Genomic DNA, 14600 nt, shown 5'->3' with positions numbered 1-14600 from the left:
GCATTCAACACTCACTGGCTTATTCAATTCCCATAACAACCTTATGAAGGGAGCACTATAATCATCCGCATTTTGTGGTTAAGGAAACAAAGACAAGGTTAAATAACTCACTGTGCCAGATATTGATTATATTCTCTCTCACTCCATATTCACCCTTTTTGCCTGCTTTGTTAAAATGGATCCAGGCCCTTTCAGTATTTTCCCTTTGCCAGCTGACACAATGTTAGGCTTTGTCAGTAGAGAGAGCTAGAGAGAAACTGCAGGAGAAAAGGGTGCTGCTTCCCAGAGGCAGTGTATTTGCCCAGCCAGCTCCAGCACCAGGCCCTGCAGGTGGCATGTGGCCAGCAGCACTCATGGCCAGCTGCTTCCCCAGTACCCTCCCTGAGGTGGTATTGTAGCAGTGTCTCCAAGGAGACGGTTCCCTGTGGATCCTAGAGGGCAGATCTCTGGCAAGTTCCAGAGAGATTTGTAGATTTTCACCAAGTTCCACTGGCATGCCACCACAGAAACTTCTCTACCACCTGCCGAGCCCCTGTGGTTCCCCCTCAGCCCAGGACTAGGAGGAACACTCTTCCTAGGACTCCTTGTATTTGCTGTACCCACTATATTCTTGAGGGCTATCTTTACAACTTACTAGCCAACCTTTTGCTACTCTAATCTGCTATTAAGGTTAATGATTAAACATATTAAACTTTTCCATTCAAATGACTGTGTGGTTTCTCTCTCCTAGCTGGACCCAGACTGACACCCTTGCCAGAGGCCACAGACAAGGGAGCAGCCGCCAAGATTGGAAACCAGGCAGCTTCCGTGCTTGACAGTGTTGTCAGACCCTTGCGTGGGCAGGAGGGCACAGGTCTGATGCAGTGTGTGCTGATGTGAGGTCTCTGATTCATACTGGAGGGCAAGGCAGAGAGGACACATGTCAGGAGAGAACCCCAGGGTGGAGTTTTAAACAGTTTGCAGCAGATGTGTAAAAGAAAGGCATTTCAGAAATAGGGGACAGTATGTACAGCAGCGGGGGGAAGGAAGGAAGGGTGACAACTTCAGGGAAGGGACAGAGGTATCACCTAGCTCCTGCTTCATCCCCAAACCTTTTGTTTCATTCTCAGGGAGAATCCTAGTAAGATTTAGAGTCTGAAGGATCCTAAATCTTGCTCTCAATGGTTTTACCAGCTTTTCTTTTACCAGTTGTCTAGGAGGCAACATTATCTACTGGAGCATCTAGAATCACAAGGACTTCCATGGTGGTCAGAAGCAGAAGAGGATGTGGAGCAGGTCAGTGGTGCCTGCTGGGTCTTGGGCAGCATTTTATACCTTATGTTATCTATCCTGGCCACCTACTTCACGACAGAATATATAACAGAGAAATACTTGAATTTTTATAATAATTGCATTTATTTCCATTTGTGTTGTAAAAACTAGCTTGTTCTTAGCTTCCCAAACACACATATTTATAAATAATGTGTATTATAAACATTTGGAAGAACAGACAGCAAAGCTGGACCATTAGGCTATTTCTTAACAAAACAACTTTTTTTATGGGGTGGGGCAGGAGGAGTGTTGCAGAAAACACTGCAGTTAACACCAGAGCTTCCATAGCAATGGATTCTTTTCTCCCTGGTGAGGAATGGTGCTGGGGGCGGGGTGACTGAGGGCCACTCTGACTGCTTCAGGTCACAAAGAGATGGGCTGACTGTTCCACAGCCTCGGGCGTTGCACCCACTGGTTTCCAAGTCAGCCTCTAGCATTGGTGGTGTACATGTTTAGAAAGTTTAAAAAGGTACTGTATGCTGACCCACATTTTGGCATTTGCATAACTGGCAGGTGTTGGTATTGAAATTTAAAAGGCTATGGATTTGGATCCCAAAAGTTTGATGTAAAATATTCCCTAGGGATGTAAGCAAACTTGCTTGTATAAGGCCTCTCTGATGGGCAGGAAACAGCAGGGTAGAAGAAATCAGAAGCAAAAGGTACAACTCAGAAGCAAAAACATGAAGAGGACTGTATCTAGTGGGTTACATGGAGGTGGATTCCCCACAACAGATTGTTGACCTATTTCCTCAAGTGTTATTGTTTCTGTTTGGCTTGGGTCAGTAATTCAGGAAGTGATGTTTTCCTTTATGGAAAAAAGAAATCAAAGGTAAAATAAGTGTTTTCCCATCATGAAGATATTGCTAAGTTTAATGGCTTATCCAGCATTTGAAGTCCTCCCAGGTCCAGGTAGTGTGGTCAGCAGGGCAGCCTGCGGTTAGACCGCATTCCTTTGAAGGAGCTGGTCCAGTAATTGCTAGAGGAAAAAGGAAACAAAGATGTCAAGTTCAGATTCGGCATCTGTGCACCACATACATCACACCTGCTGGTGACGAGGCCATTACCTTTTTGAAGACTTCGGCACGGAGTCTGTTACTTTGTAAGATCACCCTTTTCCTTTGTTCTTCTTTTTTCTTTTTAACTTCCGGCAAGTTATTATAGATTCTGAAACAGATTCAGAACACATTTGGAATGGTAGTTCGACAGCGCGCTCCCGCCGTGGGGCTGCATCCTGTCCTGACGGCAGGCTCTTACATTTCAAAGAGAAGATTGCTGCTTATGGACTAGCTCACAACTGTAGGGTGCCAGGACGAAGGGCTTTCCTGACCATACCCAGAACCTGCTGCATGGCAGGGGATGGCACCTTGTCCAGTGCTACCTGGGTCAATGAAACAGGCAGAGTCCCACCAGTAGCAAAGCTGGAGAGGCCAGTTGCTTATTCAGAGTCATTGTTTTTGTCCCTCCATTCTCTATGATAATTAACAAATTAATCATAAAATGAAGGATTCTAAACCTACTCCTTTAGTATTCTGATTGTAAACTTGTTTCCAAATACCTTCTTACCACTCAATGTTTGCCTTCCTGTGACTTAGAAAAAGAACAGCAAATAAATAGAATTAGCGGGAATTATAATACTGTAATAAAACACATGTAAGTGTGTGTGTTTTTACCTCTCAACCTACTGCACTTTGAATTAAGAGCCCAAGGGATCTTCCTCTGGACACTTCTTTCCTACTTTCTAACAGAAACTTCATGGACTGATGCCAATTAATATTTCATTATAATCCACTGAGACAGTGGAGTCCCGGTAGCCTGAGCATTTAGATTGCTGTACACGTGGCACTCGGCTAAAACATCTTTCTCTCGTGTTTGGAAGCCGGATACTATATAGGGAAGATATTCCACCATTAAAATGATAAGGACAATGTAGAAAAATGATGATGACTGTCTTTGCAGAAGACATCTTAGGTATTGGACACTAGGCTTGAATTGCTTGACATGAATTATTTCATGCCATATTCACTACAGTTGGAAGAGGCATATAGTGTCCCACTGTTATATAAATGAGAAACCCAAGCCCCAGTAAGATCAGGAGGTTTGTATCAGTCCCTTGGCTGGCTTGTGGTGGGCTGGGATTCGAACCTTGGTCTGTTTGACTCTTTCTACACAACCCTGTCACCCAACCATAATATGGCACGAAGCTACTCGTGAGATCCTGGAAATGCTTGTGCCTAGCACTCTGTAGGCATCAACATGGGCTGAATGAATGAATGAATGAAAAAATGAACACATAATTGCCACATTTGGGAGTGATTCTAGGAAGGACTAGGAGAGAAAACTGTCAAGGAGTCAGTTAGAAAGTAAAGATGTCCCAAAGCTCTGCAGTGGGAATTTCCTCAGATCCATATAGACTGATCTTTCTGATACTGACCATCTCAATCACCTGGCAGAGTGGTTAATATTAGGTGTCAACTTGATTGGATTGAAGGATGCCCGGATGGTTGATAAAGTCTTGTTTCTGGGTGTGTCTGTGAGGGTGTTGCCAGAGGAGATTGGCATTTGAGTTGGTGCAGTAGAAGAGGAAGACCCACATTCAGTGTGAATGGGCACCATCTAATCAGCCGCCAGCATGGCTGGAACAAAGCAGGAGGAAGAAGGCAGGATAACCTTGCTTGTTAGGTCTTCTGGCTTCCTTCTTTTTCCATGCTAGATGCTCCTCCTCTGGCCCCTCCTGCCCTTGGACATCAGACTCCAGATTCTTCAGCCTTTGGACTCTTGGGCTTGCACCAGCGGGCTCTTGGGCCTTCAGCCACAGACTGAAGCCTACACTTTTGGTTTCTCTGGTTTTGAGGCTTGTGGACTTGGACTGAGCCACTACTGGCTTCTCTCTTCCCCAGCGTGCATATTGTGGGACTTTGCCTTGTGATCGTGTGAGCCAATTCTCCCTAACAAACTCCCTTTTATATACATATATCCTATTAGTTCTATCCCGCTGGGGATCCCTGACTAATATATCTGGGAAGTGTAAAATAAAGGCTCCTAGGTCCCACCTCTGTTACTTCTGATTCAGTATTTTCTTAAAAGAACTTCCCAAATAAATCATGGTCCATCTATTCAATGGACCACTCTGCAGACAGTCAAAACTGACAAGGAAAATAATCTATCTATTCATCACAGAAGGGGTTCACAGACATAAGGAGAAAAAACAAGCTACCGAGAGATAGTGTGTAGTATGAGTCCATTCATGATTAAAAATCATATGACTATATACGCACAAATAAAAGTCTACTTTAAAGCAAAGAGAAAGGCCTGACAGGATACACAGGAGATATCACTGTGGGTGTCTGAGGAGCTGAGACTGGGACAGGGAAAGTGGGCTGGGAACAGGGAGGGGAACCCCTGGGCATGAGGGGACTTTAGCTTTATCTGCATTGTTTGCATTTTTAAAATAAAAATGTAATTTAACAATATAATTAATAGCAAACAATACAAAGAAAAGAAAGCTCCAGGTGATTCTGTGGGTGAGCCAGAGTCAGAGCCCACCCAAAGTATAATCCACAGAGCAGAGTGTAAACCCAGCTGCTAAATCCACCAGAGGAGACCAGCTGGGGGAAGCCAGTTACTCAATGTGCAACGTCACCTAGCTCACTTGTCCTCTTTGAGCCTCAGTTTCCTCTTCAGTAAAATGATAGGGCAATACTCTCTGACTACTCATGCTACTTTGAGATCTATTATTTTAATTGCTTAGTTTGCAAGGCTCCATAATGGTGGCTTAGGGTTTGGGGACGGGGAGGGGAGGATTTGGCTGAAATTTTTCTGTAAATTGAAAAGGGAATGGTTCTGGCATGAGGCATATGCAACTTTGCACTTCTGAAATAGCAAGTCTTAAAGCCCAGTGGCCCCTTAAAAACCCCAATTAGAATGCTACGAATCAAGTCTTTAATGGGACAGTCTCCCTTTTCCTCGTTTTCACTTCCTTATTTACAAAGAGCCTTCCAATAAATGATCAAAGTTACCTAATCACCATGGAAACAATATAATCATGGTAAAAGCAGAAATTGTATGCCTGAAGTGGGGAGAAAAGTATTCTTCCTATTTCAATGGTTTCTTTAAGTGTGCTATCAATTTGATTTAATTATTATAATTCCTCTCTGTGCTAGATACTTTATTATAAACTAATGACATTTTACTTGCATGAACTTGGCCAACGCTGCCGAGCTATTATATTTTGGTTAAGAGGCCAGATCTCAGAAAGAATGGCAGCCTTTATGTGCACCAGATTGGTGAGAATTAGTGGGAGTCTTGAACAGGCACCAGGCAAGCAGAATGAGGAGGATGTGCCGGCAGCATGGCCGCCAGCTCTGCTGGAGACAGAGCCCCAGGAAACCTAGCTCATGGCCCCTCTGAGGCTCTACTGGCTCCCATGTGCCATCTGCCTCCAAGGTTGAATCCTTTCCTTCAGTCCCTGCTACAGACCCTTAGGAGAAATAGCTTCTCTCCCCCTCATAAAATTACCTTCAAAGGTGCAGTGACAAATAGCTCCTGCCCAGAGCGACAATACGAATGTGCAGGAGTTCCAGCTCAGAGTCTGGGAATCTCTTAGAGACCAATTACTGGATTGGTTCAGAATCCAAGACCTACCACTTTCCTAAGGTTTTTCCAAGAGCAGCATTAACATTCAAAAGCACACTTCAACTACCATACTTATTTTAGCTGTTTTTTCAGGTCTGGAGCCAAAAAGACCTCAGACCTTAAACATGGGCCTACAAGCAGTGGTCCCATTGGAGGGCACCTGAAGCCTTCAAACCACCCCACTTGCCCCACCAACTTATTTGAACACCATACAATAGCCAGGTACCTCTTAGATCGCATATGCATCTCCTTCTCTGAAATGCACCGTTCTTTGGGTTTGAACAAGTTATCTGGAAAAATTAGAAAGAGAATTAAGTTCAGAAGGTATAGAATCTTGCACATTTCTAGAGAAACATTATGGTTAGTTCATAATCTGTTAATTGATCCTTATTCTAATTCATATCCCGAGTCTAAGCAGAACTCAGTAGAGACTGATACACCATAAGTGGTTGTATTGACAAAGGCCAACAACAGGGTTGGTCTTGACAACAGTTAAATAAGGACATGAAGTACAATGTTAGCATCTAACCTACTTTATGGAGAGCAACACCTTTGAATGCTTCCTCGTTGCAGGAAGTCAGGGACCCTGAACGGAGGGACTGGCTAGAGCCACAGCAGAGGAACATAAATTGTGAAGATATCATGGACATGTATCAGTTCCCAAATAATACTTTTATAATTTCTTATGCCTGTCTTTAATCTCTTAATCCTGTTATCTTCATAAGCTGAGGATGTACGTCACCTCAAGACCACTGTGATAACTGTGTTAACTGTACAAAATGATTGTAAAACGTGTGCGTTTGAACAATATGAAATCCAGTCACCTTGAAAAAGAACAGAATAATAGCAATTTTTAGGGAACAAGGGAAGAGAACCATAAGGTCTTACTGCCTGCAGGGTCAGGCAAAAACAGCCATGTTTTTCTTCTTGCAGAGAGCCTATAAATGGACATCCAAGTAGGGAAGATATTGCTAAAATCTTTTCCTAGCAAGGAATATTAATATTAATACCCTGGGGAAGGAATGTATTCCAGGGGGGAGGTCTATAAATGGCTGCTCTGGGAATGTCTGTCTTATGCAGTTGAGATAAGGACTGAGATATGCCCTGGTCTCCTGCAGTACCCTCAGGCTTACTAGGGTGGGGAAAAACTCCGCCCTGGTAAATTTGTGGTCAGACCGGTTGTCTGCTCTCGAACCCTGTTTTCTGTTGTTTAAACTCTTTATCAAGACAACACGTGCACCACTGAACATAGACCCTTATCAGTGGTTCTGTTTTCACCCTTTATCCTGTTCCCTCAGAAGCATGTGATCTTTGTTAGACCCTTATTAGTAGTTCTGCTTTTTGCCCTTTGAAGCATGTGATCTTTGTACCTATTCCCTGTTCTTACACCCTCTCCCCTTTTAAAACCCTTAATGAAAACTTGCTGGTCTGAGACTCAGGTGGGCATCACGGTCCTACCGATATGTGATGTCACCCCCGGAGGCCCAGCTGTAAAATGCCTCTCTTTGTAATTTCTCAGCTGGCCAACACTTATGGAAAATAAAAGAACCTACATTGAAATATTGGGGGCGGGTTCCCCCAATACTTCCTTTAGCAACAGAGTCATGGTTTTCTGAGAAAAGTGCCAGAGTGTAAGGTCATTCCACCCACAGAAAAATCCCTATGCTAGGTCTGTGAGGCCTCTAAGGACAAGGAAATCCCCCACCTACCCCTAGGGCATTTTGCAAGAAAGAGGTGTCACTCTTGTCTTTAGCCCTGTCTCAGGGATGCTCAGCCTCTGCAAGATGAAGACCACCTTGTCCCCTTCCTAATGAGGGGAAAGGTAACGAACCACAACATAATAATCATTTTGTTCAGTATCCTTTAAGAAAGTATACAGTAGTTAAAAATCACTATGAGACTGGGATTTTTTCATTCTAAGTACATATCACTAATCATAATGATGTTCACAGATGGCACACTTAAAAGTGGTGTGTGTTAAAAAAAAAAGTGTATATCCTTTTGCAAAAGTTGAAAAAGGACTGTTCCAATAACTCAAATTTCCATGAGACACTCGGCCGTGTAGATTAACAAAGGGTCTGGCATATGTAAATGCTCCTGGGGTGCTTGTTGCATGGAGGTGTGTTTGAGCAACTGCTATGCTTCCTAAAACACTGGGCAGTAACCTTCTCATTCAGCAGAAGCAGACAGGCAACTTGGCCCCTTGCCGAGCATCAGAGTTGGAGTGGGCCTCCTGCCAGTGAAGTCCTGGGTCTGTTTCTATTCATCTCCTCCAACCCGGGCCTGTCCCTTTGCTCATCAATCCAGTGGAGCAACCAAATATTTCTCAGGCTTAAGAATAGACAGAATTTTCTAGGAATATCTAAGAAGGTAGGATAGAGCCAAGGAGCCTAAGAAATTTCTTCCTCTCTGGAGAAACACAACACGGCTACTGACTTACAATATGGAAAACAATACAGTGGCTGAGCTTGTCCCGTCTGGTTATTCAAACATGAAAAAGAATATGGCACCATCACTTAAATTCAAAGACAAGACTCAAAGGACAAACAAGAAAAAGAAATTGGAATATTTCCAACTAAGTGGCTGTATTGACAACTGACCAAAAACAGAGTTGATCTTGACAAATTAAATAAGGGTGTGAAGTACAGTGTTAACACCTAACTTACTTTATGGAGAACAATGACTTTGAATGCTTCTTTTTAGCAACAGAACCATGGTCTTCTGGAGAGAAGTGCCAGGGTGCAAGGTCACCCCACCCATAGAAAAATCCCTACACTAGGTATGAGGTCTCTAAGAACAAGGAAATCTCCCAGCTTTCCCTAGAGCAATTTGCAAGAAGAAGCACTGAGAAAATAAAATCACCATGGAGACTGCAATGGGCCAAGATACCTCCCAGTACCCAGTGGTCCCTGCTCCAGGTCGGAGCCAAGGGTTGCGGAAACATCCCAATGGCATTTCCAAGAAAAAAGGAAATGTCAGCTTCAGTCAGTCAGGCCCTTGGGCAAGCAAATATGTGACTCTTGACAGTCACTTATTCACTTAGGGAAAAGAAACCCTGTACAAAGAATTAGATTCAAGTCCAGCTTAGCAATCCTCATGGGCTACTCAAGAGTAGGGTGAGGCCAGGGTAGACAGATGGTGTCCTGAGGAGATTAAAAACATTACAAATACCATCTGTAAGATTTTGATCATCTTGGTTCAACTGTGGTCTACTCTGGAAAGTTAGATTTGTTTTTTTTTTTTCAGTTTGTTTCTTTAGAGCACCTGATACCACAATTAAGCTTTGGTTTGATTCCCAAGAGGAAACAAAAGCAAATGTGAGCTCTCTGACACCTCCAGTGTTGTGTTTCCTCAACTTGGCTCAGCCTGCTGTGCCATGCAGAACTTTTGATTCTGGGCCCAGCAGCCTATGTTAGGTGCAAAATAAGCAGGACTGTGTCCAAGGGGGCTACCCCTGCTGGTGACCTCAACCCACACCCCCAGGAAGTATTTGCAAGTTGATTGCTGCTGACTTGGAGTTTTCCTAATGGTTCCCAAGCTCATCGGATAAATAGCAGGGTCTTTCCTAGCCTAGAGGAAAGAGACGTGAGGAAGTGGTTTGAAATAGAGCAAGTGCATTGCAAACAGCTCCCAACCTCACTTGAGTGAAAGGAACACAACTCACTGGAGAAGCTTTGGGCACGCTGTGAGAGGAAGTGGCTCGTGATTGCAGAAATTGTGTTTCGGGAGCCCTGACCAAGCGCTCCTCCATTTCCCATGAGACCAAACCAAAATTCATTTTTTAGATATGCCTTTCCCCTTCCTTCTACATTTAACGAGCAGTTATGTTGGTAGGGGATGCTCAGAAACAAAAATAACAGATAAGATCCTCCCTTCATGAGATTTCATTTGTTTCAGGAGAAGCTGGACAGGTCACAAACCAGCTAAAGTATCCGGTAAATGCTCTGGTGAAAATGAAATGCCACCATTTATCAAACGGGCACTGGAGAGGCAAGAAGTCCCTGCAGGGGAGGAGATCTTTAAACCAAGACGTGAATGACTACAAGAGTCAACTGTGGGAGGATCTGGGAGAAGGGCACAGTGAGCTTCTGCAGCAGGAACTGAAAGTGGGTCATTGTGACTGTGCAGGGAGGGAGTGTGCAGAGGTGAGAGCTAAGATTACTTTGGTTCTCCACCCAGGTGATGCCTTACAACTTCCTGGGGATTTGGCAAAGATTCCTGTGTGTTAGCATTGGAATCTCAACCAAATCTCCAGATGACTCCAATATGCCCTAGAATTGGAAACCACCCATGCTGGGCTTTGCAAACCTATTTAAGGAGCTTTGCAAGCCTGTTAAAGAGTTTGCCTCCAGAGTAAGAGAGATGGAGAGCTGTGTGGAGTTTTAAACATGAGATTTGATTTTTATTGCGGAAAGATGACCGCAGAGATGCAAAAATGGCAGCAGTGAGACAGGTCAGGCAATTGCAGCCAGGTGGGGAAAGATGGCAGCATGCAGGTAGCCACGGGACTGTTCTACCCTATACAGTTAGAAACGGAGTTGTAGGGGCCAGGAGAGATGAATCAAGGTGACTCCCAGGCTTTGGGATTAAGCAACCCATTCATTTGACAATTGCTAAGTTTTTATCTCCTGGGTGCTGAGCGATAGGGACACAAAGATAAATAAAACTAAGAGCTCCGAGCCCAGGATGAGAATAAGGTAAATAAGGCCTTTAGATGCCAAGAGCAAAGTCTGCACAGGGTGAGGGGAGACCTCAGACGGGAGTGGTCAGGTCCACCAGGGAAGAGGGGCATCTGGGAAGACTCCATAACAGGAGACAGCTGAGCTAGGTCATGAAGTGGTGAGGGATGTTCCCCAATAGCCTGTGGTGGGTAGGGGTGGGTGAAATGGTGGCCCAGGGCCACATGGACCTGCTTGCAGCAAGAGATGAGTCATCCTTGATTCATCTCTCCTGGTCCCACAACTCAGTTTCTTCCTGTGCAGGGCAGAAGACTCCCATGGCTACCTGTACATTGCCATCTTCCCCAGCCTGGCGCAATTGCCTTCAGGACATGTACAGCATGACCCACAGGGATTTCACTTCATGGAATAGAAATCCATCCTGCATGAGCTTCTTTTGAAAAAAACAAAAAAAAACAGAGAAATCTTATCTATGAAATTACTCTTAATGGAAATTCTGCCTGTATAAAATTACAGTGGCAGGTGAGAACCATTTTCAGCCTGCTTATGGGTCTCTTACAGATTTTCCTTGAAGTTTCATGTGTTCTAATTCACTGATATAGAGGGAAGAGACTGCAGTTGTGTTTATCTCGAATTATTCAAATAGAGGAGGGTTTTTCCTCCCAATAAAATTACTAAGGTAAACTGCCCATTTCTATATTTCTGGAAAATACTGTTTTCCCCAAAAAGTCTTGCATCTGCCTCATTATTGGATCCAAACTACAGTGTCTGTTGCTAATTTAATTTGGTAAGGCCAGACTTCCTCAAGCCCTTGCCTGTGTCAAAGTCAGCACACAACCAGGTACCAAGATTTGGGTGCTTCTGAGAACTACTCTGGTAAGGTCAAAGCCCAGACATCACATTAATCTCTATAAACACATGTGGGTGTTTATTGTAATCCTCATATCACCTGTGTGCACACACAGGCACACACACATACACAAGGACAAGTGGCCTCAGTATTCAGACAGTTGACGGTGTCACCAGAAGGCAGTAAAGATCACCCTGCCACCAGCATGATTGGTTGTTCGTGGGGCTGGGCTGTTTTTCCTGCCTGCAGAGCCCTTATCTACAGCTCTGGTTGCAAACTTCATTTTCCCTACTGAAGAGGTAATCTAAATGATAATCAAGTTCACATGATTTATTAGGACAATGCCCTCCAGAAGCCTCTTTTCTGAAGTCAGCCCGAGCACTTTGAAGGATGTTTTAGACATTTGCTTCCCCTATCTTAGAAACACCAAAACCAAGAGATAACTGTTGGAGAGAATTCAGCAGGGAGTCCACAAGCCAGCCTGGAGTATAGACGTCAAGTCTCTACCTCCCTGAATCTCGTATTAAAGATTGGACCTTCACAAAAGAATGGAAATGGGTGTGTTTAAGGGAGCCCCCAACAATTGTAAATTCTAAGATCACAAGGCTGTGCATTATGCAATTTCAAAGCCACTGGGTCTCTGCCACTGGCCGTTAGAGTAATTCCATCATGGTTCTCAGGGTTTAAACTTGTACATAACTTCTTTCAACTCACCATGGTGGACCCTCTCATTTTCTTGATGTAGGCAATAGGAGAGTGGTCTATCTTGGACCAAATTAGCCCTCCAGAAATTAAACAGCACAGGTGACACCATATGAAGGTGAGTTAACGACTCATAGGTGGTTTGGCTCTGAAGTGCTCTCATGATAAAATCTGATGCTGGATTCTCATTTTCTAAACATTATCCTGTTTCTAAAATCACTTCTAATCTTCTGTGGAATCCTGCTGCTGAACAACAGGTGCACATGGCAGGCAGCTTGTTTCAGAACCCTGTCAGGTGAGTGGAAGCCACATAGAGGTTGATATTGATATGAAAGTGAAGCCATGTGCCAATTATTGTCCAGACACGTGAGAGAGCTGCTGATGTAACAATTTGGAAAGACAATAGGCTCTGAGAACTTTCTGGTGAAGGAACATAAAATTAAATAAAAAATAAGCAAGAGAGTCTCCAAAAAAATCGATTTCCTTCTGCATACTCAGTTTGAGAAGCAAGGTGTATAGGGCTTCCTGGTAAAGGAAGGGTAGATCATTCTCTTGCACACAGAGACTTATCCTTGAGTTTGAGCTCAGAATGGGGTCCCATCTTGGAGCTTCCATGGAAAGATAGGGTGCTATGGAGCTACTAGATGGATTTGATAAAGGGTCTGCACCCTTGGTGGGGAGGTGGTGAAGAGAATGTCCTCCTATGAACACTGGCAGCCCCAAGCCTCCCCAGATCTTCCAAGGAGCGAGCCCTGATGCAAATTGGCAGATGAGGCCCAGGACCAGAGCTTTGCTTCCCCCGCTGGAGGATACCAGAGCCCCAAGTCAACCATGTCTATTAAAAACATTTTGGGAGAGAAATGGAATCTTGATGTACTCCCTGAGCCCATGTTGCTCCACCTCTGGGACCCAAGAGCACTGTCCTCAGTCCCCTTCTCTTCCTGGCTCCCTAGGGGTCTTCTCCTATATGATTCTAGACGTGGTTTGCAGCTGTCTGCCTGGCCAACTCTCTCTGCAAGTGGCACTAGAACTCCTAGAGGACAGGGAAGTCTCTTCTCAGCCCCTAATATCCTTGCTTTTTCCCATTCACACTCCATTCCTATGGCCAAAAGATATCCAGTGCTTAACATTTTTTTAATGGACTGGTTCCTCCACAAGAGATCCAGTAATAGACAAAGGGTTCCCCACAAAAGCTACAGGAACTGCTAAGGAAGGCTGGTACACATCACCTCCTAATTCAGGTTGCCCGTGGTGCCAAAGACCCACAGAACAACAAGCTCTACCTGTGCAAATTCAGTTTGCCCCAGTGTTGACAGGATCAGAGACTCTCAAACTAACCAGATTCTTACCCAAGACCAGAAACTTACAACATGAATCCCAGTGGAGGACTCCTGTCAGTTGCCCAGAACATGCATTTCCTCCCAGGGGAGCTCAGCAGTGGCTAACAAAGTGATACAGACTATTTTCTGCAATGAGCACACTGTTGAAGTTGAAAGGAAATCAGCTGAAAGATGGGCAACTACACCCAGTCTCTAGGATTTAGTGATTCAAATTCTTAATGGCCTCACTAAACACAACAGGAAATTCAGTTTCTTTTTACAAAAAAAAAAAAATGAGCATTAGAAAATTAAACATCATACTTTTATGATGTATATGTGATGATATCTTTGGCTTGCCTGGGCCTTCATAAACTGATAAAGCTTTCTCATGTATAAGTCTAAAAACGTGGGGTCACCTTAGGCCTTTGCTTGGTGCTATGTGCTTTGGGACAAACTACTTATGCTAAGATTTGGTTCCTCTGCACCCATTGTGCAGAATCATTTTTTAAAAACTTTTCTTTTTTGAGCCAGGGTCTCACTGTTGCCCAGGGTGGAGTGCAGTGGCATAATCATGGCTTACTGCAGCCTCGACCTCCCAGGCTCAAGTGATCCTCCCACTTCAGCCTCCCCTGAGTAACAGGGTTTTTGTTATTGTTGTTGTTGTTGTTATTTTTATTTTGTATTTTGTAGAGATGGGGTCTCACTTTGTTGCCCAGGATGGTCTTAAATTCCTGGCCTCAGCTGTCCTCCCACCTCAGCCTTCCAAAATGCTGGTAATTATAGGTATGATCCACTGTGCTGGAAGTGGTCCATATGAAGGTGCTCTATTAACCGTGAAGAAGCTAATGGCAAGGCCAACGACCACTATTCCCCCAGCGTTCCTGTCTCTACTGGGCACCTATCCCCCAAATTCATGTTTTGATTCATCCTTACAGCAACCCACTCAAGCTAGTCTTCTCTCCTCTTTACAGGGGTTTTGTGGGTAGGTAAATTACCTCTATTCTCAAAGTAAGTAGACAAGAGATCTGAGAGTTGAGTACTGATGGAACCAGTGGGATTTTTATTCTCCAAAAAAGATATAAGGTTGAAGTTCTCAAAGGAGGGATT

The 14600-nt window shown here is 44.1% G+C and overlaps 1 protein-coding gene across 3 annotated transcripts in view; it reads right to left on the bottom strand.

Moving 5' to 3' along the window:
- Positions 1-1371: 1371 nt before the first annotated feature.
- Positions 1372-14600, bottom strand: part of LOC105503322 (chromosome unknown open reading frame, human C10orf90) — a 241141-nt gene continuing 227912 nt past the window's right edge. For all 3 annotated transcript variants that reach the window (XM_011930181.1, XM_011930184.1, XM_011930182.1), the window contains 3 exons: positions 6170-6233; positions 2376-2475; positions 1372-2287 (listed from right to left, as the gene is read on the bottom strand). In XM_011930181.1, coding sequence (XP_011785571.1) covers positions 2249-2287; positions 2376-2475; positions 6170-6233 — 203 coding nt within the window. In that variant the 3' untranslated portion in view covers positions 1372-2248. The remainder of the gene's footprint in view (positions 2288-2375; positions 2476-6169; positions 6234-14600) is intronic.

This window comes from Colobus angolensis, unplaced genomic scaffold (genome assembly GCF_000951035.1).
Source record: "Colobus angolensis palliatus isolate OR3802 unplaced genomic scaffold, Cang.pa_1.0 Scaffold85, whole genome shotgun sequence".
In the NCBI taxonomy this organism is placed as follows: Eukaryota; Metazoa; Chordata; class Mammalia; order Primates; family Cercopithecidae; genus Colobus; species Colobus angolensis.
The sequence above is the reverse complement of the archived record's forward strand: the minus strand, read 5'-3'. Positions and strand labels throughout refer to the sequence as shown.